The sequence below is a fragment of the Argiope bruennichi genome, chromosome 11 (assembly GCF_947563725.1).
Source record: "Argiope bruennichi chromosome 11, qqArgBrue1.1, whole genome shotgun sequence".
Lineage (NCBI taxonomy): Eukaryota > Metazoa > Arthropoda > Arachnida > Araneae > Araneidae > Argiope > Argiope bruennichi.
The window spans coordinates 77928868-77952584 of record NC_079161.1 but is presented as its reverse complement, the minus strand read 5'-3'; the positions used below and the strand labels follow the sequence as shown (position 1 = coordinate 77952584).

The following is a 23717-nucleotide window of genomic DNA, read 5'->3' as shown; positions in this document are numbered from 1 at the left end:
TAATGAGTTTCATTATACTGAATATCGATTTTCAATGTTTAAAAATTATATTCTTTCAAACATATAATTTACTTTAAATACATTAGAAATATTTATTTGGATGTAATTATATACAGTGTATTTTTCCTATTCAGTCAGTTTCAGTTATCTAAGTTCTATTTGATCATAAAAAATGTTTTAGAAAACCTTATAGGAAATTAATTTATCCAAAAAAACAACTTAAATTAGAGTACATAATAGAAATTTAAATAACTATTTCAAAGCATACTTTTCTTCTTTAGTACCCCAAGATGTTTTTCCAATTTATATAAATTTTTAAATATTATTAGTGATATTTTGCCTGCATTCAAGGTAAAATTCTACAATTTTTTTAAAAGTTTATAGTTATAATTTTTTTAATAGCTAAATTGTTCTTAGAGAAGTTTAATTTTTGTCAATAGAATTTATATAAAATAAAAAAATCGCACATCAAAAAGTTTTTCAGCAAATTTATTTATAACAAAACATTTTAAAGATGAATTTTCTTGATGATTCACAACCTTCTTTGGACAATTTTTGCATGAGCAGCAATTTCTTACAGCTGTAAATAAATAAATAAATAATAATACAAATAAGGACAAGAAGTAATAAACAGACATGTAAATCACAGATTCATATTACAACTTCATTTTTTAAAGCATTTAATAATTGCTTCCCTATACAGTTATTTAATATATAATGAAAACTTCAATTGCATTTTGAAATTAGCAATTTAACAGCTTTGGAAATATGGTTAAAGATTCTGTAGTAAAACTCTTTGCACAAGCAAATATATTACTCCACTAGCTCCATTTCATATCTGAATCTTATTTTAAATTAATTTCACAGTTAGTACAACATCTTCATTTTGATGCAAAATTTTTATTATAAGTGTATTACTTGGTTAAAATAGAATCATTAAATATTGGATTTAAAATAATTCTGAACCGTAAAATTAGATTACATGGAATGACTCAAAATTAAAGACTTTAAACTTAAAATACTTCTGATCCTAATCAGCAGCCCCTATTTGTGTCAATTGGCTTGATATCACAATCATATAACAAGCGAGACTGTCCATATTGTTCAACTACATGACATATCATGCCACCAGTAATGTTTATGTTCTTTTAATTCCAGGGAGGATTGTAATAGAATATGAAAATTAAATTAAAGTGGTACATTTGGCATTTATCATACAAGAATAAACTGTTTCCTTTGAAATGTGTTGTTTAGAAAAGCTATATTCATTCATAAAATTTAAACTGAAAACAGGTCTATTTTTTTAAATTAAAATTTTACCAAGCAAAATATTTATCATATTATTGTACAACTTTTTAAGAACTTATTCTAGCAGTTGTAGGATATTTTAAACTTCACTAATCATTACTGAATTCAATTTTCTGATTTCAGGGCTCTCATCCAACATCAAATATTAAGCGGCATCAATTGTAGTTGCATAATATGAAGAAGTAAAATGTAACATAGAAATTGTTTTTTAGCATATATACTTCAAAATACATTCTTATTTTTGTGCTACTTGGTTGCAGATGAATTGACCATAAATAAAAAGTAGCACAGCAGCTCTTGGTGCTAGCAAAATTTAAGAAACTGTCAAATGAAATATCATTATGATCTACTCAAAAATAATAAAATATCTGAATTTGATCATTGTAATCAGCAGACATGGCAAGTTCTGCTTTATAAGTATTTATAATAAGAATATTATTAAAATATAAAATAATAACACATGATCAAAAATACTGTATAAAATAATTATTTCAGTTATTCAGTCAGATTAAGAAGATTGTATGTATTGACAAACTATTTCAGCTATTTAATTTATAATAATGTATCAATATTTTATAGAACAAATTTTGAATATCTTAACAATTTTGTTTTATATTAGCAAAAATTCTAATTCTAATATTTTGAGAAAAGAACTGCTTCGTAGGGAAAAAAATATCAATATTCCAGCAACATTCTAGTTACAACAATTATGCTAGTTTTTGAATGTGTATTTACTGTATGCTTCAGCACTACACCTACCACTTTTGAACAATTTTACTCTGCAGAATTGAAATATGCAGTAATAAAACAAGAATTTTGTAAGGAACATTTTTCTTTTATCTATTCTTTTCAGATATTGATATTTATTGTCTTTTTCAATAATATAATTCTGTTTTATTTCTAAACTTATAGCATGTTTCTACATAATTGTATGAAGAAAAAAAACTTATCCTTCTATATTAATCATTATCTATAATTGTCCTTTTAACTCTATATTACCCCTTATCTATACACTTATTTTGGCAAATCATGCTGACTGACACATATGCAAGAAATCAGACTTCTATATTTAAAAACAGGTAGTATACAATCTATTTTATCAAAAATATCAAACTTAAATTATTTTTTTTCAAGCATGGTGGTCAAAAAGGTTTATTTACCACCTATATTCAATTACTCTTATCAGTCAGAACTCTAGGATACATTTAAGAAAGGGTGACACCATTATTTATAGTTTCATTTATATATTGAAATATATATTAATATTGCTAAAAGGCTGATTTCTCTTCATTTAAACGACTTATAAATGTATACTTCATAACTGCTCCTTATTTTCAGTTACCAATTTAGCTTTTGTTTCTTAAAAATAAACAAAGCATTGAGAAATAATATTGCCAATTTATTATTGCATACTAGCTGGCACGTTGCTGCTGCAGAAGAAATAATTTTGGAAATATCGTTTGAAATAATTATCTTGTTTAATTAGGAATGATATTTATTTTCTTGTCGACTACATATACATTCATTGAAATTGAATTATATATAAAAGAGAAGTATAATTAATATTTATTTTATTTATTTATTGACTTTATTATTCAAGTATACTTTAGTGTAGGCAATATTTTTTGTCTTCAGCAAAAACAAATACATTTCATGAGCATCCAGCATACAACTGGTTATGTCAAAAACAAAGTTCAAAGCAATAAGTTGGTAAAGTTTTATCGCTATTGGATGAATAGTATGATAGCACATAAAATACAAACAAACAAAAATTCATTTTTATATATTAGATTACCAATGCATTATTTTAATACAAAATATTTAATTTAAATGTTACCTTTTCAGCAGCTTGTTTTGCAGCATAAACAGTATTCTTTATCAGCATGATGACTGTCATGGGTCCAACACCACCCGGCACTGGTGTTATCCAAGAAGCAACTTCTTTTACCTCATCATAATCCACATCTCCTACAAGTCGGTAACCTGATTTTTTTGTTTCATCTATAGTAGATTTAAAGCAATAAATTAGGTATTGAAACAAAACAAAAAAACCTTTCCTTCTAAATTTTTCATAACTTATAAAAATATTAAGATAAATAAATTGCTGGAAAGAACATCGTGTTAAAATATAGAAAGAAATAAAAAAAATTTTAGTCTAAAATAAAATGCATATTAAGTGATTAGAAATCATTTTAAATCCATTAGCATAAGACAATATAAGTTCACCTCTGTAATAAGATAGGTGTTTTTTTTTTTTTTTTACATAATTAGTGTAATAAGTGATCTAGAAGGATCTGTTCACTAAAATTTCTATTTGTTTAAAATAATGAGTTTCATTCCGTGTGTACAGTCTCTTTAAGGCCAAAAAAAAAAAAAAAAAAAAAACCCAAAACAAAGGCTTTAAAAACATAATTAAAAAAAATATTGAAATGTAGATATTAAATATATATGCTTCTAAAAACCAAAGAATAATTTTGCTTCAGACAAATCTTGTACTTTTGTATGCTTAAGTGTCTAATGCATCTGTAAATTTGTCTTCTAAAATGAACTTATCACAAAACGAGATTATTAAACAATTTGTCATTTGCCCAGTGACTTTGAATTTCTAAACTCTATTTCCAGTACAACCATTTTAGATTTCTAATACGTTACAACACTTTGAAAACATCACTTCTAAATTTTTTCGTCATTCAAAAATAGAAACCTGGTTACATTTCAGCTCATTGCAAACGATTTTATCAGTGTCAGCACAGGCACTATAGTAGGTGTGAAGAGAGGAAGTTATAATTTGCACCACATTGCATAATGATGTCTTCAGACATAACCTAAACTTAGCCTTTTCTAATTAATTTTGCATTATTTAATAATTAATTAATAAGAATAATTCAATTTTTGATTTGATACAGAAAATTTTAACACAGACTTAATTTTGCAATAACTAATTCTTAAACTGAACTTATTTCTTAAATGTATTTCCAGTAGTCCTTTTTCTTGATTTAAGAAGCTATGTAAATGCAGGTGACAAATAAAAAGTCATAAAAATTACGATAAATACCCATATAGAAATGCTATTTTCCTATTTATTTACAAAAGAAAGGGCAAATATTTTTATATTGATCAAAAATCATGTAACATTTTAAAAATTTATTTTCAAATTTTAGTTTTGCAAAAAATTTCTTAATATCCATTTTTAAAATATTTGTGGCTGTATTTTTGATAACTCCTTCTCTTTACAACAGATAAGAATGTGCTCTGATACTGTACATGCACAACATCACACCGAGTCAAAACGCAGTGACATTTGTGAGAGTTTAGAAATCAAACTAATATGGGAAATTGATACATGAATCTAAATTGTGAACTCCGCTAGTTTTATTTCACTAAGTACAGGTGAAAATAAAATAAAAATTAGAAGCAAAATAAGCTACAAGTTATTATTAAAATTATAATCTATAAAAATATTTACAGGTATTATACCTTTAATACTATTTATACCACAGTCAATAACAACAGCTCCAGGTTTTACCCAATCTTTTTTTACCATTTGAGCTTGACCAACAGCAGCAACAATTATATCAGCATCTTTAACCTAAAAAAATATGAGAAAATCTATTAAAACATATAAATAGAAAAATAAAAAATATATTTAAAAAACTTTAAAAATAAAACATTGAGAACATATTTTATTGTTCCCCCCAAAAAATAACTTTCATCATAAAAAACCACAGAGAAATAATATTGTCCTTCCCTGTGGCCAAACCACTTTTTTCCGTCACACATTTTAGCCTATTTAAAAGGTTGCAACCAATTCCCCATTTCTCACATATGGTATTCTTTCAAAGTACCCTAATCAGCTTTTTACCAATACCAATAACATTATTATGGTAGGAACAATTGGAGATAGTAAAAAGTTGCAACAAGTAACAAAGTCCGTCAATATAAAATCATACGAATTGGAAATATTTCTTCATTGATTCCAAAGTTTTAGAATAAAAGTTTTCCCTAAGATTTTAAATTTATTTAACATAAAAATTTGTTTCTATTTATTTATACTCATTTGAACTCCTTTAGTTATTTGTATAATTTTCATAGCATAATATTTTTTCCATAATAATTTTATTAAAAATTACATACGAGTGAACAAATTTTAATTTATGAAGCTGAAAATATTTTAAACATACTTTCATAATAATTTCCTATAAATGAACATTCTAATAAATTATAAAAATATTTCAAAAACATTGAAAATAATATTATTTTAACAAATTAAAAATCATTCATAATTTTAATTAACTGATAACTTTTTAAAAAATTCTCCTAATTTTTGTATTATTCTTCACTTAGAAAGTTCAAGATTTTATTAGACAATCTATCACCAAAACCAATGATCTGAATGAGTGAGACTGAATTTGAGAAAATTTTCTGACTTCACAAACAACAGCTTGGTATAAATAGGGTTGTCCCTCAAATGGGAAAAAAAAAAATTCCCTGTGTTTTCTCTGCACATATATTCAGATACGAGGAAATGCAAAAATAGCTCTTATGTGATATTTATAATGCAATATGATTTTAAGGAGTGGAAAAAGCAAGGAAAGGAAGAAACAATTTAACATTATTTGAAATAACATATTAAAAGAATTTTGATATTTAGTAACAAAAAAAAATTCTCTTTATTATCTAGAATTTAGTAAGACAAAATTTAAATATTAAGGAGAGGGGGATATATTACCTCTCATGCTCTTTAATTGAAAATCACACAAAGTTGGGTGAAATAAAACACAAAATATTTTTGCTATCATGATACAAATCATTTAATGATTACTTAAAAAAACATTACAAGTAAAATTATTATATTTTATTTATTCAGTTTTGTTAATTCATGTATTTGGACAACAATTTCTGCAGATTTTTCAGCCATCAGTTTCATAGAACTAACCTTTAACAAATTATAATACAAAAATTTTTGTATGGCCTAACATACATTTTTTTGTTATTTTAGTTCCAGTGAGTAAATATTTCTGATATATCATTGAATGCATTAAGGGACAAATGTGACGCAACAAGTTTTAGTGTCTATAAAAATTCAGGTTTAAATTATTGTTCTTGAACTAAAAAGTTCAAAATTGGTTTATTTTCTGACATTTAATTTGACGTTTTCAAACTTAACATATCACCTTCATTCCTTTAGATACAAAGTCTAATATTAATTACAACTTTTTTGAACTGACATGCAATTTTGTTCTTTTTTTTTGGAATGACTACTAAGTGCCTGTTTTCCCATATTACTTACTTATTATTTTTTTACAAAGCGAGCAGTATGCAACAAATGGATTTTGTGGGACTTCTCGAACTGTTTCAGCAACATCAGGATTGATTATATTTAACTGTCTAATTCATATTAAATAAAAATTTTGAACAGCTCATTCTTTTAAAAAAAAAAATAATAATCTACTTTGAATAAGCTCACAATTTCTCAAATAATAAACAAACCCTTCAGTAAATTCAAATGTGAGTGACTAAATACCATCGCAATGCATCTGCAGATTGAATCTTGCTATTCCCACACAAAAAAGTATTCTAATCTTTCATATAATTACAGAAGTTTTGCACATGTTCATTAACAGCAATTCAGGAAACTTGTAGGAAAAGAACATCTGTCTCACAAATCGAAGCTGGACTGATCTATACAAAAAAAAAAAAAAAAAAAGGAGGGAGAGAGCAGAAATGGCGCGAGTTTCTGCATTACATAAGCGCGAATAGTATTGCTTTGTTTTTGGAAATGATGACTACGATCTTTTATCCTTACAATCTTTAGATATCTTCATTTTTTAGATGAGGAAAAAATAACTAAAAATTCCCATTTTCGCAGTTTTTTTTATAAAAATTTTTAAACTTCACTGCATTTTCCTGGTGGCGTAGCTACCCTGTTAGATGAGAATAAACTATTTCATTACAGTTTACGAAATGAAAATTAGAATGATGAGATATACTGCCAGCATATATGTAGATTTAAAATTTATATATGATCTCTACATTAAAGTCAATGTACATTAATAAGATTTTTATTACAATATTTTTAAGTCGAATTGTTAACAACAGTTTGCATTAAATAAATACTTGAACTTTAATCAGTTTAGATTTTTTTAATGTTCAAATTTTTAAAATATCTATATGACATTTATATAGATATTTTATTATTTTCTCTTTACATTTTTTTAATCCTCACATTTTTTTCTTTAATTTATATTCTAATATATACATTTTAATTATTTTGAAGTGGATATGAAATAATTTCATGGAACACTAGTAAAAATACACCCATTAGACTTGTAAGGGTTTATCTAGTTCTGTACTTAAAATAAGGGGAATGGGGGAGAAATATGCTTAAGAACTTATCTTCTTTTCTACTTAAAAGGGTGGAGAAAATTAAAGCAAGATACTGCGGCAAACCTTAATTGGTATAAGTATTATATGAGAATGTTAATGTTACTTAATGCTTGATTTCAAAGCTATTAAATCTTATTTATAATCTTATACGACTATAAAAATACAACTACTTGCTAAATTCCATGGCTTATATATTTCAAAAGTTCATTTTTGAAAGCAAAATATTGTTGGATAAACTAATGGAGTAAAAATAATAACTGAAAGCTATTGGTAAATAATGGAAAACTGGTAGCTTATAAAATAATACCTTTTGAATTTTTTCACATGATTTTATTTAGGGTTATAGTAAAATACAAAAAAGCAAAATAAATAATATAAAGCATTTTAAAGACATACAAGAAAGCTACATACCACAGATCTTAAATCTTGTGTCCTGGAATGACAAATAGTGACAGTAGCATGATGCCAAAGCAATAATAAAGCTGCTGGAAGACCTACAATTTTACTCCTACCAATAACAACGGCTTTACTGCCCTTAATGGGAACACCTATAACAAATAATATAAATAGCAAATTATAATAAAGTTTTTATGACTTTATATTTCATGCAATATTTAAAAAGAACTAAAAAAACTTAGGTCATAGTTTAATAAGAAAAGTTTTCCTACTTTATTAAAATTAAATAGATAATGCGAGAAAAGCGGCAAGAAATTTTAGTCACTTTAAACTTACGAAATAAGAAAAAAAAAAAGTCAAACACTTACATTTTCTGAAATATTCATTCATGATAAGTACTTCTATGTAATAAGAATATTGTAATTTGTAAATGGAGTATAGTATATAATATACAGAATTTTCTGAATGTGTTGATGAAAGAACATTTTTTTTTTTTATGGAAGAAATAAATTTAATAAATACACATTAAATAAAATTTACTGTTTTTAAGCTTCAAATTATGATAGATATTAAAGCTGTGGTTTTAATAGCTCCACATTTCCTTTTCTTGTGTAAAATATTGTTCCTTATAGAGTCAAATTCCATAACATTATAGTAACATTAAAAATGTAATTGGACAATCCATCTTATAAATGCATGTTGCCATAAAGAATTTTTCTTTTTAATCTTTTAACGTTGAAAAAAAAAAAATGATTTAATATTTGATGAAACAATGAAATTGGTCAGAATTTCATTTCAACAATGAAATGTATTCCTGAAAATTATGCAAAAAATTTTCAAAATTCAAGAGAAAAATTACAAAAAAAAAAAAAAATTAAATCATATAAAAAGCTTCATTTTTAATCAATTTAATTTTGTAATTAAAATTTTTAAAAATCTAAAGTGAATATTTCCACCAAATTTAACATTCAAATTTGGCAGCTTTATTATTAGTAGAGATAAATGCTATATAATTATTATGTATAAATACTATAAATAAAAAATCAATAAAATTTTAAATTCATACTATTGAGTAATTTACAAGATTTTCAAGATTATTAATAGAAAGCATAAATATAGTTGAAATTTATTTTAATTTTAAATTCAATCAAAAACTATTGCAGTTATATTAATTTTTGAATTCTTGAAATATTTATTATTTTTCCTACTTGTATTATAGTTGCTTAAATTAATATATTTTTTTTTCTTCTTTTTTTCATTACAGGTTGAAAGAAATGTTAACATGTCGACTTTATTTCTTTTCTAAAAAACTAAATTGCAAAGTATTATGTGACAATGTAAAACTAACCTGTTCTTTTAATGAGTTCCAAACAACCAAGTGGAGTACAAGCTATAAAATAACCTTCTAATTCTCCATGAGATAATCTTCCAGCATTTTCATCACAAATACTAATGTAAAAATAAAAATTATTTAGAAATAGATCATAATTAGATTAAAATTTTTTTAAATGTCTATTGCCTTTCATGAAGTAAAAACTAAAACTTTTATAGGAATGCAAATGCAGTCTATTCTCCTTTGGAAAATCTGCCCTTTTGCCTGCATCGAGAATTCTAAAAGGTTTCTTAATTTATTATTGTTTTTCAAAACTGCAAACTTAGTTGTAATTTCAACTAAGTTCAACAAATAACTACAAAATTAACATCATGATATAATTCTATATATTGAACCTCCATACTACAAAAAATATCTAAATATCAAACTTTTTTTTTTTCGGAAATCATAAATTTTTGATAGAAAAAGTTTTTTTTCTTTGAATAAAATTTACATATACTGAGTAAGATTATCATGTTGAGAAGTATGTCAACCTATTGCAATCAAAATGTGATTATTGATTATGTCCATATAAAGAGATATAAATTAAATAAGGTGAAAAAAAAATCACATTGATTTTTGACATAAGAGAAATTTTCAGCAAAATGGAACATATTTATGGAATAGGATTAAATTAAAAGCCTGTATATGAATTGTATGTTATTCTTATCTTCTATTCTATGAATCACTTCCCTAACTTGAAACAAGATTTTTACTTTCACTTCAATAACTTTAGGTTTCTTAGACCAAAAATAAGATTTTAGCTTTAAGATTTTAAGTTTATACATGCACATACTTATCCAAACACTGTTAAGGTTTAAATTTTGTGATATTTTAATATTTTCTTAATTTTTCTTACCAATAAACAAGCACGGTTATTTTAAGTAAAAAAGTGATGACAAAAATCAAACTATTTCGATATATTGAAATTTCTATAAATTAGATTTCCCCCCACCCCCGGGAATCACCAAATTTGTTATACCATTTGTTTATTGTTTGGCTTCATATCAGCTCGAAATCTGCATAATACTTTAAATTTTAAATAGAAACAATTTTCACAATTTCATATCCAATAAAGATAAAGAGATGCTGTCAGCAACTATTAAATTACAATAACTATTTTTTAACAAAATAGTTTCATGAATATCCAAGATAAGGAAACCCAATCATTTGAATATACTGCATTTATTTTTATAATTCATTCTTATTTTTCTCCGAGTGTGTAATTTAAAAAATCATTCTCACACTACAAATAAATGAATTTCAAAAGGAGCTATTTCATTAGAAAAAATTCAATAGTGATTATAAAGTAATAGAGAAAATACATTAATGCTGATAGTTAAAAAAAAGACTGAATCAAAAATAAAATTTTAAATGATTTCTTATTATCAAAATAAAAATGGCTACCTCTACTATCACTTTATGTTCCATATTATTTCAGAATACTTTCCAAAAGCAAAATACAAAAGAAACCTTTTCGAATATTCAATTCAAACATTCTATGGCTTTTGATATTTTTATTATATACTTTATTTTAATTTTTTAAGAAAAATAGATAAATTCAATAAAATTTTTAATAAACACCTAATTAGGGAAATATACCTTTTTTTTAAAAATTAATTTCAGTAAGTTATTTTATGTATGCAGAAATGTGCTAGCCTTACATTAACTATTTAAGAAAAGTGATAAAGTTGAGAATTTTAAAAGCATAACATATTTAATTTTTTAAGAAAAACATAAAAATACTTGAGAAATCATGAGATCTTTCAAATTTATCAAAACATATTTTTGGTAAATTTAAAACTAATTGCATTAAAAACATCTTCACTGTGACATTTTCTAAATATATATGTAAACATGGGGGTCTTATATTAAAATATTGATATAATTTTAGCTATTAATATTTGAATCTGAAATAACAAATGTATTCATTAATAGCAAAGCAACAACACTGATTTCCCATATAATTAATTTTATTATTATTTTATTTTTATTTTACCAACATTATTAAATTTCTATTTTAGAACATAATTACATTTAAATATAAGAGCATCCATTGTTTATTTAAGGTAGAGAAATTAAAAGAGATGAGGAAAAAAAAAATGTTGAAGAATCATTTAAAACATTTGGAAAACATTACAAAATGAATTTTAATATCAATCTCATTAGTTTAAAAGAGTTACAAGTATTCTTTACATGATATTTTGCAAAATCTATTACATTAGTTGCAATTCCACAGTTTTTTAGAAATCTAAGTAAAAAAATAGTAAAAGAATAATTTACTCAATATAATACTCAGAAACTTTTATCTTTTATATTCAGCTAACTGAATACAAATCTATTTAAAATGCAGTAATGTTCCATAAAATATGGCTAAACTGTTGCAGATTAGACAAGTAAATATTATTAGAAATGTAGGAGAATTTGAATTTTAACTGCTTGGAAGTGTATTCAAAATAATTTTTTTCAGACTATAATTTCTTTTAATACATATTCATACAATGGATGATTTTTGAACTACATTACAAACCAAAAATAAAAAAATTTTCATGTAACCCTTACCCATCAACATCTTTACTAGGAGAAACTGCATTTGTAATACGTTTGGCATCAACAGGGGAATCAGTATCTAGTGGTAGCTGTAAACAAAATGAAATATATCAGTAAAAAGAATTCTTCATAAATAAATTATATTATTAATAATTTATAGCAATAATAATGTAATACAAATAATATTTAATAATTTATAGCAATTGCATTAAAAATAAACAGATTCAAGCAAGATAGTTAAAATTAACACTGTTAAGTCTAAATGAAATTGGCAATATGACAAGAGGTGGAAAATTTTCAAGCCACAAACAAAAAAAATTACAAAATGCAATAGATAATTTTGATATAGTTATAACTGTGTATCATTCCAAATAAAATGTTTTAAAAAAATGCATTCATATTTGAAATAAGAACTATGTCAAGAATTTAACACTCCATGTATACACATATATCAGACAAAGAATGCAATTTAATCGTTACCAGAGTAGAACTATTTCGGTAGTCGAAAATGATGAAATATTCAAGCTGTTGTCTAAGCAATGTTGATAATGAAGCTGACCAATAAAATTTCACACATTTGTCAGCACATTAATTGATATTAGAGGGAACTCTCCTTTGAAAACATTTGAAGTTTTAAAATTGTCAATTATGGTTGGTTTAGAACTTTAAAATTTAACTTACAAATAAAATAAAAGATAAATAGTGGATTAAATGAACCTTAGGCGATCATGTACCACACTTAATCAATGATAACACAATTTCAACTCCTTTATCAGCAATTGTAGGAACACCCTTTATATACATACACTAGAAAAACTTTCTTTAGACTTTTTAACAATTTCCAACACTAAATTACCAAATATATCATCAAAAGTGTCATAAAAATTGATGAAAAGCCAAAATACTTTTCCATTACAGAAGTAAAAAATTACAAAATGAATTCGTCAAAAAATGTGATTTTGCAAGTGTAGTTAAACTCAATCCTTTTTTGCAAAACATTTGAAAATCAGAATTCCATCAGGATAAGATGTCAATTAATTTATAATTCAAATCTTTTCCAATTACAATACATTAATTAAAGTTTTACAACCTCCGTGTATATTTTTAAGAATACTGCAATTGTTTTAAAAACAATTTATATATTTTTATATACAGCTTGCTGGTGTAACTTTGTAAGTTACTTTCTTTCACTTTACTATAAATACACTATATTAGCTAATAAATAGTATCGGTACAAACCTGAACTATTATTCCATGAATTTTAGGATCATCATTCAACTTCTGGACTTCTGAAAGAATCTGAAAAATTTAAAAATATTTTGTAAATTTTTTTGTAGGTATAGATATAAATCATATATATATATATTTCAGCAAAATGAACATATAATAACTAAAAATAAAAATGTAATGGTTTAAAGACATAAATTATAAATATCTAATTTAAAATGTAAAAAGATGTTCAATACAAAACATTCAAATAAACAGTAACAACTTTAATTCGCTGAGTGCATAATAATTTGAGCTTATAATTTTTAGGTTAGAAAAATTAACTGTGCCAAATTTTTGAACTTAGTCACATCTTAGAAATTTTATACTTCATTCATAAATGTTTAAGAAAATACACATATAAATATTAATTATCTATTACTGAATTTAACATAATAAAGAAGAAAAAACAGGTTCTACTGCTGGAAGATTAATAATTTGGGAATTAATAATACATTAATAAGGGAAATGAATGGCAAACTCTAATATCAAAATATGACTAGAACTAGATTTTTTCTTAAGTTTAACTTTTAAAACAATACTTCCTTTTTCTGAAATATATATGTATATACAAGGGAACTCTAAGGCATCTAGTTGCAGAATCTCATCTTAAAAATAAGACGATTGTCGATACAAGATTTAATATCTCCAAAGATATTTAGTGAGTAGAAGTCTGACATTATTAACAACACAAATGCCAAGCATTCTTTTGTCGATGTGGAAGTTTTGAAAAGGGTTACGCTGGCTTAAAAGCCATATTTGCATAATTTGACCATCAAAATAATGAAGTCTGTAAGTCTGTCTCAAATCATCTCTTCATGTAAATAGTTTTGAAAATGAGCATAAATCTAATTAAATTGCAATTTTGAAATTTTAATACTTATGAAACATAATCCTGTTCTCCATCATTTTTATAAATTTTAGTGCTTCAATCTGATCTGCCATCTCTTGATATTTCTTAAATAATGTCAGTATAAATAAAGTTAAAATACAAGTTGTTTCAATTTCTTCCAACATTTAAAAGATAAGTCATGCTAGTAAAGCAATGTTTCCTTGAGGTTCAATTTAATTTATAAAATCACTTAAATTAGAATACACTTATTTTAACTCTCTGTATGTATTAGTTTGAACTTAAGCAAGCAGTTGCATTGGCAGAATATTAATTATATTTTCCTGCACAACTGCTAAATTATTTGAGGAAAATAACTGAATGTGTTAATTCTAAGAAAACTTCTGTTATCCAGCTATTAATTTTTTAAAATTCACATTTAATGCATGAGATACATATTAAATATTTTGTAACTGAATTTTAGTAAATCAGCAGATATGAACAAAAAAAATCTGTAACAAACAATAAGTCTTTTTATTCAATTTAAAATAACCAATTTGGTTTCAATAAAACAATTCATTGTAAAAATATGAATTGAAACCACAAAAAAACTGAAACCACAAATTATTATTCATTTTAATAATCCAGCAATTGACAGCAACTCCAACATCATTTTACAAGCTGTTTCAAACATGCTGAATCATTAATATTATACAAAATTGAAATTAATGTCTCGATTTTTTTTATTCAGCATTTAGTAACAAGTAGTGCATATTTGAGAACATTATCATGTGACTTTACTTATGAATATAAGAAAATTATTAGAAACTCAATTCTTTTTTTAAAAAAAATTTGCATTCTTTGATATAGCTACTTACGATACACTAAAAAAATCATTTTGTCAAGAAATATCCTGATAATCAAAATTAATTTCTAATTTCAGTGTCTCATTTGCTAATCACAAATTCTACTGAAATTTTAACTACTTCTGGTTAGCAGAGGATATATCTTTAGCATCTGTCATAACTACTGATAGTCTTGAAAAACCAGAAATGAATATTCAACTTTCTGTGTTCTTTCACCTCCCAAAATTTAGGTCGATAAATATGTCTGTTTTCTCATTTCTTTTGATAAGGACACAATTTTTTTTTAATGTAAATATCAGTATATTATTAAATCAACAATTTACTTTATAGGATGCATCAGAAAATATGAAGAAACATGATAAAAAATAATTTTTCATTAGATAAAAACATGAAAAAAATTTCATTCAAAGTAACCTAAATATATCAATCAGCACTTATTAAAAAAATAATGGTGCTAAAAAAACTTTTCCGAAAATTGAAACAGATTTAATGTTTTATAATGAAAGTAAGAATAATGTATATACAAACCTCATTTTCACTCAAGGTCCTAGGCAATTGAACATGTTTAGTAGTAACACCAACTTCAGAGGCAACTTTTTTCTTCATACGTATATAAACATTAGAATCCTCTCTAGCACCAACCTAACAAAAGAAAATTTAATCATCACAATTAGAATCGGTTTTCTTTAAAAGAAAAATATATGCAAAAAATAAAATTTTATGATGTTTAAATAACTCAGTCATTTCTAAAAATGATGGATAGTTTCATAAGGCTTTAATACATGGATGAGTCTTCTTAAAATATAAAAGCATGCCCATCTTTTCATCCAACAATATAAAGGAAATTTTTTTTTCCTTCATTTTCTCTTCTAGACTGCCCTTCTTCAATTTCAAAAGGCAGAAACTCATTACTTGCTTTATTAAGATTAGCCTGATAGTAAGATTTTAACGCACTTCCAAATAGGTTTTTTTAATGGCTCTTTTAAGTACATGTTGTAGTTTTTCCTGTTATAGTATATAATTACTTTAATATTAAAATATGTTAATTCTGAAATAATGATAAAGTAAAATTTTATTTCAGATTTCTCCAGCTCAAAAAAAAAAAAAAAAAAAAAAAAATTAATGAGGTAGAAATTTGTAAGTAATTACTTGAAGTTATTACAAACTATGACTATGAATGGTTCACAGGAAATAAATTGCAATAATACATTCAAACAGACTGCATTGTTTGATAGGGACAGAAATAACAAGAAAATTTCATAACAAATCATCTTAATCTTTTCCCTTTACATAGTTATATCTCTGAAACAGAAAAATTTTACGAACCCATTTCTAAAAAATTCTGTCACAACCCCAAAATTGAAAAATAAATATGAAAATAAATCATCAATCTGTTGTACTGAAATGTATTGTCAGACACATGCTTATGTTGGATTACAAATTATTTGAATTTTAAACTTATTTTTAATTTTAAGTAGCATTTAATCATTAAATGTGGCAACTCATTTAAGGATGCGAGAAGTACCTTTGATGTTTAGCAAAATTTTGGTCAAACCAAAAAGGGGGATGTAAATGCTTTTCTAATGATATAATTTTTCTGCACAATCACGACGAGACAAATTGTGAGAACACAATTTACTGTTTACGAATTTAATTCGATGAAATCAAAAACTTTATGTCTAGACTTTTATGTCTAAAACTTTGTCTAGTGAATGAAATCTTTAAGCTGAATAGTAGAAAATTATGTTTTATTTCTTGAATATTCCAGAAATAAAAAGCAAGTAATAAAAACAAAGCTACAATTTACACACAAAAATTAGCATTTGTAGAAATTTACAATACAAATAAACAGCAAATCACTAATCTAATCCTCACATAGCCCATTACAGCACTCAATGTCTAACAGCTAAACAGTTCATAGTATGAACAAATCTCAAAAGGAGGGATTCATGCATTTGAACACTTCAAGCTTATATTTTTAAACAGTTGTGTGGCGAAAGAAAAGACACTTTTGAAAATTTTGAACTTCACTTTATTCCTTCCCAGGAGGCCCAATTTATAAAATTATTATAAGTGCAATATTTATAAAATTATTATTTCAACCTAAATAATCAACAATAATAACAAATTTTAATAAATTAAAAAGGTATAGTACTATAGGTAATGTATTCTAGCCCTTTTTCTGTAGAAGCTGAGCTGATAAATTACTTTGATAAGGATAGTCTATGGTATACTTGCCTATATTATTCTTAAATATTATGAAATTTGTCTCAACAAAATTGCTGTATTAGTATCAAAATGTTAAATTATTATAAAATATCAATATTATGATTTCACTTAAATGAAATACCAGTATAATCAGGATTTCTTATAAAATATTTGGAACTGAAAATAATAAACATAAGATTCAAATTTCCATATAAAACCTTTGGAAGTAGAAATAATAAATGCGAGATTCTAAGATTTCATACTAAAAACATATAAATGAAAGTAACAGATACAAGATTCAAAATACTCTTGTTATAAACATTTGTTATTAAATAAATAGTATAAAAACTATTTGGTTGGGAAAACATTTGTATTTGGAAACTTAGGAGTATTCTGACACGAAATAACCATCTCTAGTTCCACAGATAATTTTATTTTCAAAATCAACGAGTCAAACTAGGGTAAAAGTTGATGTCGATTGTAATTAATCAAATTGTTTTTGTACAGTATCATGCAAGAGGAGTTGGCACCTTCATTTCATTTGGATTTCTTATATCATAACAATTCGAATAATTATTTTTTTTAGTAAAATGGTATGTACATAATAAAGTTTTATGGTATGTACATAATAAAGTTTTATTTCTCCCCTAAGAAAAAAATAGGAGAATATCAAAATTTTAAAACATTAAAGTATAGTCTTTCCATCAAAAAAAGAAATAAAAGAATTCTTATAACCAAAACCGTTATAATGCGACCAAACAAAATGGTTTAATGCCTGACAGGATAAAATCCTGATACCAATTTCCCTATTTATTCTTTTACTATATGCTATACTAATAACTTTTAATATAAGACTTTTTAAAGATTTTTAGATATCTGATATTTCTGTTGTTTTTCTTCTTAAATCAACAAAAAAAAAAAAAAAGAAAGAAACTTTAAGATTTTATCATTTTTTTTTCAACAAAAAATCCCCTCTCTTATAATTTACAGGAATTCCTATCACTAATTTAATCCCTAATCCCATTTAATTTATAAATTCCCATAGTACCTTAAAATGTTGCATGCAGATGCAATTTTTCACATTTTTGAATGTATAGCAGGTGAATTTAGCTTGTTTTACATGCTAATCAATTTAATAATATACAAATAAGTATAATGTAAATAAAACTTACAAATAAAATAAAAGAGAATACAACTTCTTTTAAAATCATAGAATGCAATTTTGCTGTTACCAACCATACAAATGAAATTAAATTTATTAGTTTCAACAGTGGTCTTGAAATGTGAACAGTGTCCTGCCTGCTATTTCTTGATTTGACATTTCAATATTGACATTGACTGAATAAAAATATAAATGTCTTATAAATGGGATTCTGGACATAACAAGTTAATGGCCCTGTGGCCAAATCACCACAAGGCCATTCTATTTATCTGGAGCTTATCATCCATAATCTAATGATTTAATCGAATATCAAAATCGAACTTTGAAAAACAGTGTGAAATCCCACTTACAAACAACATATTTTTGGATTGATGTTCTATCTTTAATTCTCCCTGGCATTTGGTTCACCATCAAAGATATGCATCGTTTTTCTGTTAAACTTGTGCATAATACACCAATCTATTTATCTGGAGAATGTTTCAGTAAATCTCCAACTGTCATACAGTCAAATTTTATGCAAAAATTGCAAAGTCACATCCAAAACCTAAAACCCTACTCTGATAATGAACCATGCAAAAAGTTTTTTGTATAAAAGGGCATAGCAAATAGATCACATATATTTATCTATAATATCATAATTTCATCTTCTCTTCGACCATACTTGGTCAAACATTATTTAAAGAAATTTTTCAATGTGATAGTTTGGATAAAAATAAAAAAAAATATTGACAGATAAATCCCAGAGATGAAGTGACAACAAATATTCAGACATATGAAGCCAAAACCACTGCCGTGTGGCAACACTCATTTCAAAGATACTGATTCTAAAAACACAAGAACTGATTGAAGAGTAAGATTTATCTGTATACTTGAAAGACAATGAGGTATAATGCTATCACTGGAAAGGGTGCGTGTGTTGCAACATCACCAATCACATCTATATGTCAAGCTATTTTCTTTTTGTTATGCGATCAGAAAGTTTTTTAACAATAACAAGGGATTTCCATTTTAAAAACTTGGTATTGCTTGTTTTACTTCATAGTTAAACATTATATACAGAAGTTTGTTCATTTTAGTACACTGGCAATTCATTTAACCTTATTAATAAACTTCAGGCCCCCAGAATGTCTTATAAATAGGTTACTAGAAATAATAAGCTAATGGCCCTATTTTATGCATTTACCCATAATTAGTTACATTACTAATTATCTAGTAACAGTATTCATAAAACAATATAGAATGAGATTAATTTCTTATATATCTTTTTAAAAAGGCACTCTTAAATTTTAAAGATGAAGTTAATTTCTCTTACTTTGAGGTTAAATTCTTTAATTAAATTTATGACTAGTGTTCTGATAAAATGGTTTTAAATCTCCTCACTATACTCTGATTTCTTCTGTGAAATGTTTCATGTTCTATTCATATACACTGCGCATACTGATAATTGATTGGTTATTTTTTAGATAAGTACTTTATATTCAGCTATTTTGTCTCCAGGATAAGAAATTCACAACTTATTAATTATCAGTTAGACAACTGTCTGTTTTCCTTGCATGTTAATAACAGAATTATATATATATATATAAATTATAGAAATTTCCCCATGAAAGAATTACTTAGTATAAGTCAATACCATTCAAACAACTAACAAATTTTACAGGTATCGCTTGCTCTTGTTATAGTGACTTCTAATAGAAGAATATTCTACCTAATAGAATATTAAATTTGAAACAAAACCTATTAGACAAGAGTAAATATATTATTTACTTGCACAATGGCCAAAACTGGCTCAAAATTTGGATGTTCTTCTTTCAGAAGTTTCACTTCTTCTTGAAGTTGTTTCTGTATATCTCTAAAAGAAATAATGATCAAATTTAATTTTATATTCTACATCCCTAAAGATAACCATTTTTCAATTTAAGATATGTTAAAAAATGAAGTTAAGTAGATTCTGAAACAAAAGTAACATTTTTAATTAGCAATTTTAAAATCAACTCAAATTACTAAATTTCTATAACAAATTAAAAAGAGTAGATGCAAACATGCCAGGAGAAAGTGCAATTCTATTAAATAACTTAATATTACATATATGGAGACATGAATAAGCAGTTTTTATTGTTTTACTCCTTGAAATTATAAACAGCGCTTCTGAACAGTAAGTATTTTGCAAAAGTTTTCTTGAAAAATATTTGATTGATTTGATTTCTTTATATGTATATAATTTTTTTTAATTTTCAAATTAATAAATAAATCATAACAAAATGCAGTCCTGATATATTCAATGAATAATGTTACTTGATTATGAAGTATATCAATATCCAAACATTTTTTTGCTATAAATGTTTAAATAAAAGATTTCCACAAAAAAAATGTAACTTAAAATCTTAAAAAGAAAGTAACCCCTCGAAATATTTTCGTATTATTCGAAAACCTAAGAGTACGATCGCGAGATATTTAGCAAATTATCATTTATCTAATTTAAACAAGAAAGTAGGTTTTTAGAATTAAATTTTAATGAAAATAACTGCAATTTACTCAAATAATTAACCACACATTAATTAAAATATATCGGCAAAGTCAGATAGTTCTAAAACTTAATAACAAACAGAATGGGCGTACAGCTTTTTCATCTGGCATTCAAATATATTTTAAAATAAATATTAGAATTTCTTTAATCTATAACTTACAAAGAAACATCTTTCCCACTAAGAATATTTGAGCTGGCTGTCGGCATTTTTATTAAGTTTCGCTGCAAATGAAATTTGAAGTTGAAGGTAAGCAACTTCTGTCTGGTCCTAAAGTAACTGATTTTTCTACCGCTGTAGGGCAAGTAGCCACTATCAGGAATATTTAAGATTGTGCAGCTTATCAGGGGAAGACGATAAACATTTCGCAAGAAAGAGATAGAGGAATAGTGAATCCTCATAATTAGTGTACTCATATTTATCAAGATTAGCTTTCATAATCTTTATCACATTTGTTGCATCAAAAATATTTTTCTCGCTATCTTAAGATTTGGCGCGTAATTCGCCCGCCATTCTTTGTTTCGAAACGCCCGAAAGATAAACACTGTTCATTCGATAGCGTATCAGGTGGAACGAATTCTCTTTGATGATTCGTTTTAACTTTAATTAATCATTTCTGTACTTCTTTCGAGTGGTATTCATTTGATATAATTAGATTACATTTTTAACTGAATAATTGAATGGAATCTGATATAAGCTCAATATAAAATTTTTAATAAAACTTTGGAAAGCTGCCAGAAAATTGCATCCTGCTACCACGCCGGCAGACTTTCACTTTACAATTTCTGGATGTACGGGTAGATATATAAAGGGGGGGGGGGTATCCTTGTAACTTTGTAGTTTATCACCATATTTCATAAAGCTGGCATTGGAAATTATTCGAATGAACAGGTTTATCTCAATCGATTAATTCGTAAATCGAATTAATCCTTTGAGGCATAGTGATTTCGCCTAAATCAGCAGGCGTTTTTATGAATATGTATCAAATTTTATTCCGAAATTCGAAATAGTTCTTGAGATATACTTAATTTTTCCTGAATTTCCACAAAGAAAGAGTCATCATTTAGGGAGCGTATGTAAACAAATCTGATTTTGTTAACAGAAAAACTATTCCTTTTTTTTTTTTTTTTTTTTTTTTCTTTCACTGCTATTTTGAAAAAAGAATGCAATATAATTCTGAACATTCTTTAATATGAGTGTGATTTTTCAAATAGTAATATTTTTATATTTTGTATTCAAATATTGAGATATTTCCAATAAATTTTTAATCAATTCATCATTAGTTTCTAATTTGATCGTGTCTTAAAAAATGAGAAGCCATCGTTTATTTTTTTATGGCGAAAGAAATACATTATTTTAACCACTTTAAAAAAATTACTTATTAGTAAGATGAGAATACTGCAAAGACATTTTTAGCAATTAAAATTATCGGTGTTTATTAAAGGATATTATATTTCAAGACGGAAACGATTATTAATTGGGCAGAAGGTTTAAAGGGTTTTTTTATTATTATTATAATAAAAATATATCATTTTTACATTTGACAATATTTTAATTTTTTCAGTGCTGTAAACAAATATTTAAACAAATTTCTAATAACTTTATAATCATAAAATTTTAAAGTTCTAAAATATTACGGAAGATAATTAGAATTTTAAAATTCAACTTATCCGGTTAAAGAATTGTGTAACAATAAAATTTATCGGTATGAAACATTTGGGTTAGGTTAGGTTATATTAACGTCCCGTTTGAAGCAACACAAGGGCTATTTTGGGACGGACCTCGTAATTTTGAACCGCGGTCAGATGACGAGGACGACACCTGAGCTGGCACCCCCCTCTCCACACCACACCACACCAGCGGGAGGACGTTTGGTCATGACGGATTTAACGTGCAACTGACCCCCTTACACGACGGTTCTTCGGTGGAATCGGGTCACGAACCTGAAATCCTCCGGTTCCAAAGCCGAGACCTTACCACCAGGCCACCGCGGTCCCATGAAACATTTGGGAAAATTAGAACAAATCATTTTATTTGCTCATTTAAATATTGTATGATTTGCTTGTATTATAGAGTGAAAAGAACTATGGCCTTCATATGAACTGAGTACTAGATTTCAGTGAATTTTCATATTTCAGCTCACTCTGAGCCAGAAAAAAAAAAATGATATTACACCCATCTACTAGCTAACTCAAAAGTGCAACGAGTTAGAAGGACTGAGTTTTATTATGTGATTTTTCCATCAAAATCATTCATTTGAAATTAAACAGGCTAAAAGAATTCTGTCTATCTGTCCAGCTAAATCCAAACAAATGCTCTACATTATTTTTTAAAAATCTAGATGGATGAAATTTTGTATCGATAGACATATATCAATTTCAAATTTTATAATTCCAATTCTATTTGAAGATAAATCCTCTCTTTATTTTCTCCTAATTACGGCAACGGCGTGATATTTCGGAATTCCGCTGTGTGTGATGTGACAGAGTTCCGCGCATCTACACATTATAATTTGGAATAGGAATTATAATTTGTAAGTTTAGGGAGACATTAAAATTAATTGAAACTAGTTTAGACAAGAAAATTTGATTCATAAAATTTGGTATAATTATTAAATTAATATTTTCATGATATAATTATTAATAGAAAATAATAATTTGATTATTCATGGGGAATAGAGAACTTTAATGGAATTATGTTGCATATGCCTGTGAGGACTCAATTAACTATTTTAATAAATTATTTTTGAAAAAAATCCAGAAATTTCTTGCGTAAGTCCGCAACAGGAATAATTTTGAGAAATTTTAATCCACCAGATTGGTAAAGGAGTTAGAAAATTCTCGATCTT

At 25.7% G+C, this 23717-nt stretch overlaps 1 protein-coding gene across 1 annotated transcript; it reads right to left on the bottom strand.

Moving 5' to 3' along the window:
* Nucleotides 1–473: 473 nt before the first annotated feature.
* On the bottom strand, nt 474–21360 carry LOC129957464 (C-1-tetrahydrofolate synthase, cytoplasmic-like). The gene is made up of 10 exons (XM_056069778.1): nt 21032–21360; nt 20112–20196; nt 15503–15616; nt 13253–13312; nt 12026–12102; nt 9440–9540; nt 8107–8243; nt 4786–4897; nt 3146–3309; nt 474–580 (listed from the first exon to the last, which is right to left on the bottom strand). Exons 1-10 carry the CDS (start codon nt 21283–21285, stop codon nt 575–577), a joined length of 1110 nt encoding a protein of 369 aa, XP_055925753.1. The 5' UTR covers nt 21286–21360; the 3' UTR covers nt 474–574.
* Nucleotides 21361–23717: the final 2357 nt, after the last annotated feature.

What these genes read in the sequence shown, in the direction of transcription:
- LOC129957464 (XM_056069778.1), bottom strand. Translation starts at nt 21,285, where the DNA reads ATGAGTACACTAATTATGAGGATTCACTATTCCTCTATCTCTTTCTTG. An exon ending in AGTGGGAAAGATGTTTCTTT is followed by an intron (nt 20,197 to 21,031) that starts GTAAGTTATAGA and finishes TATTTCTTTTAG; the next exon opens with AGATATACAGAAACAACTTC. An exon ending in CACAAGATTTAAGATCTGTG is followed by an intron (nt 4,898 to 8,106) that starts GTATGTAGCTTT and finishes ATATTTTTTTAG; the next exon opens with GTTAAAGATGCTGATATAAT.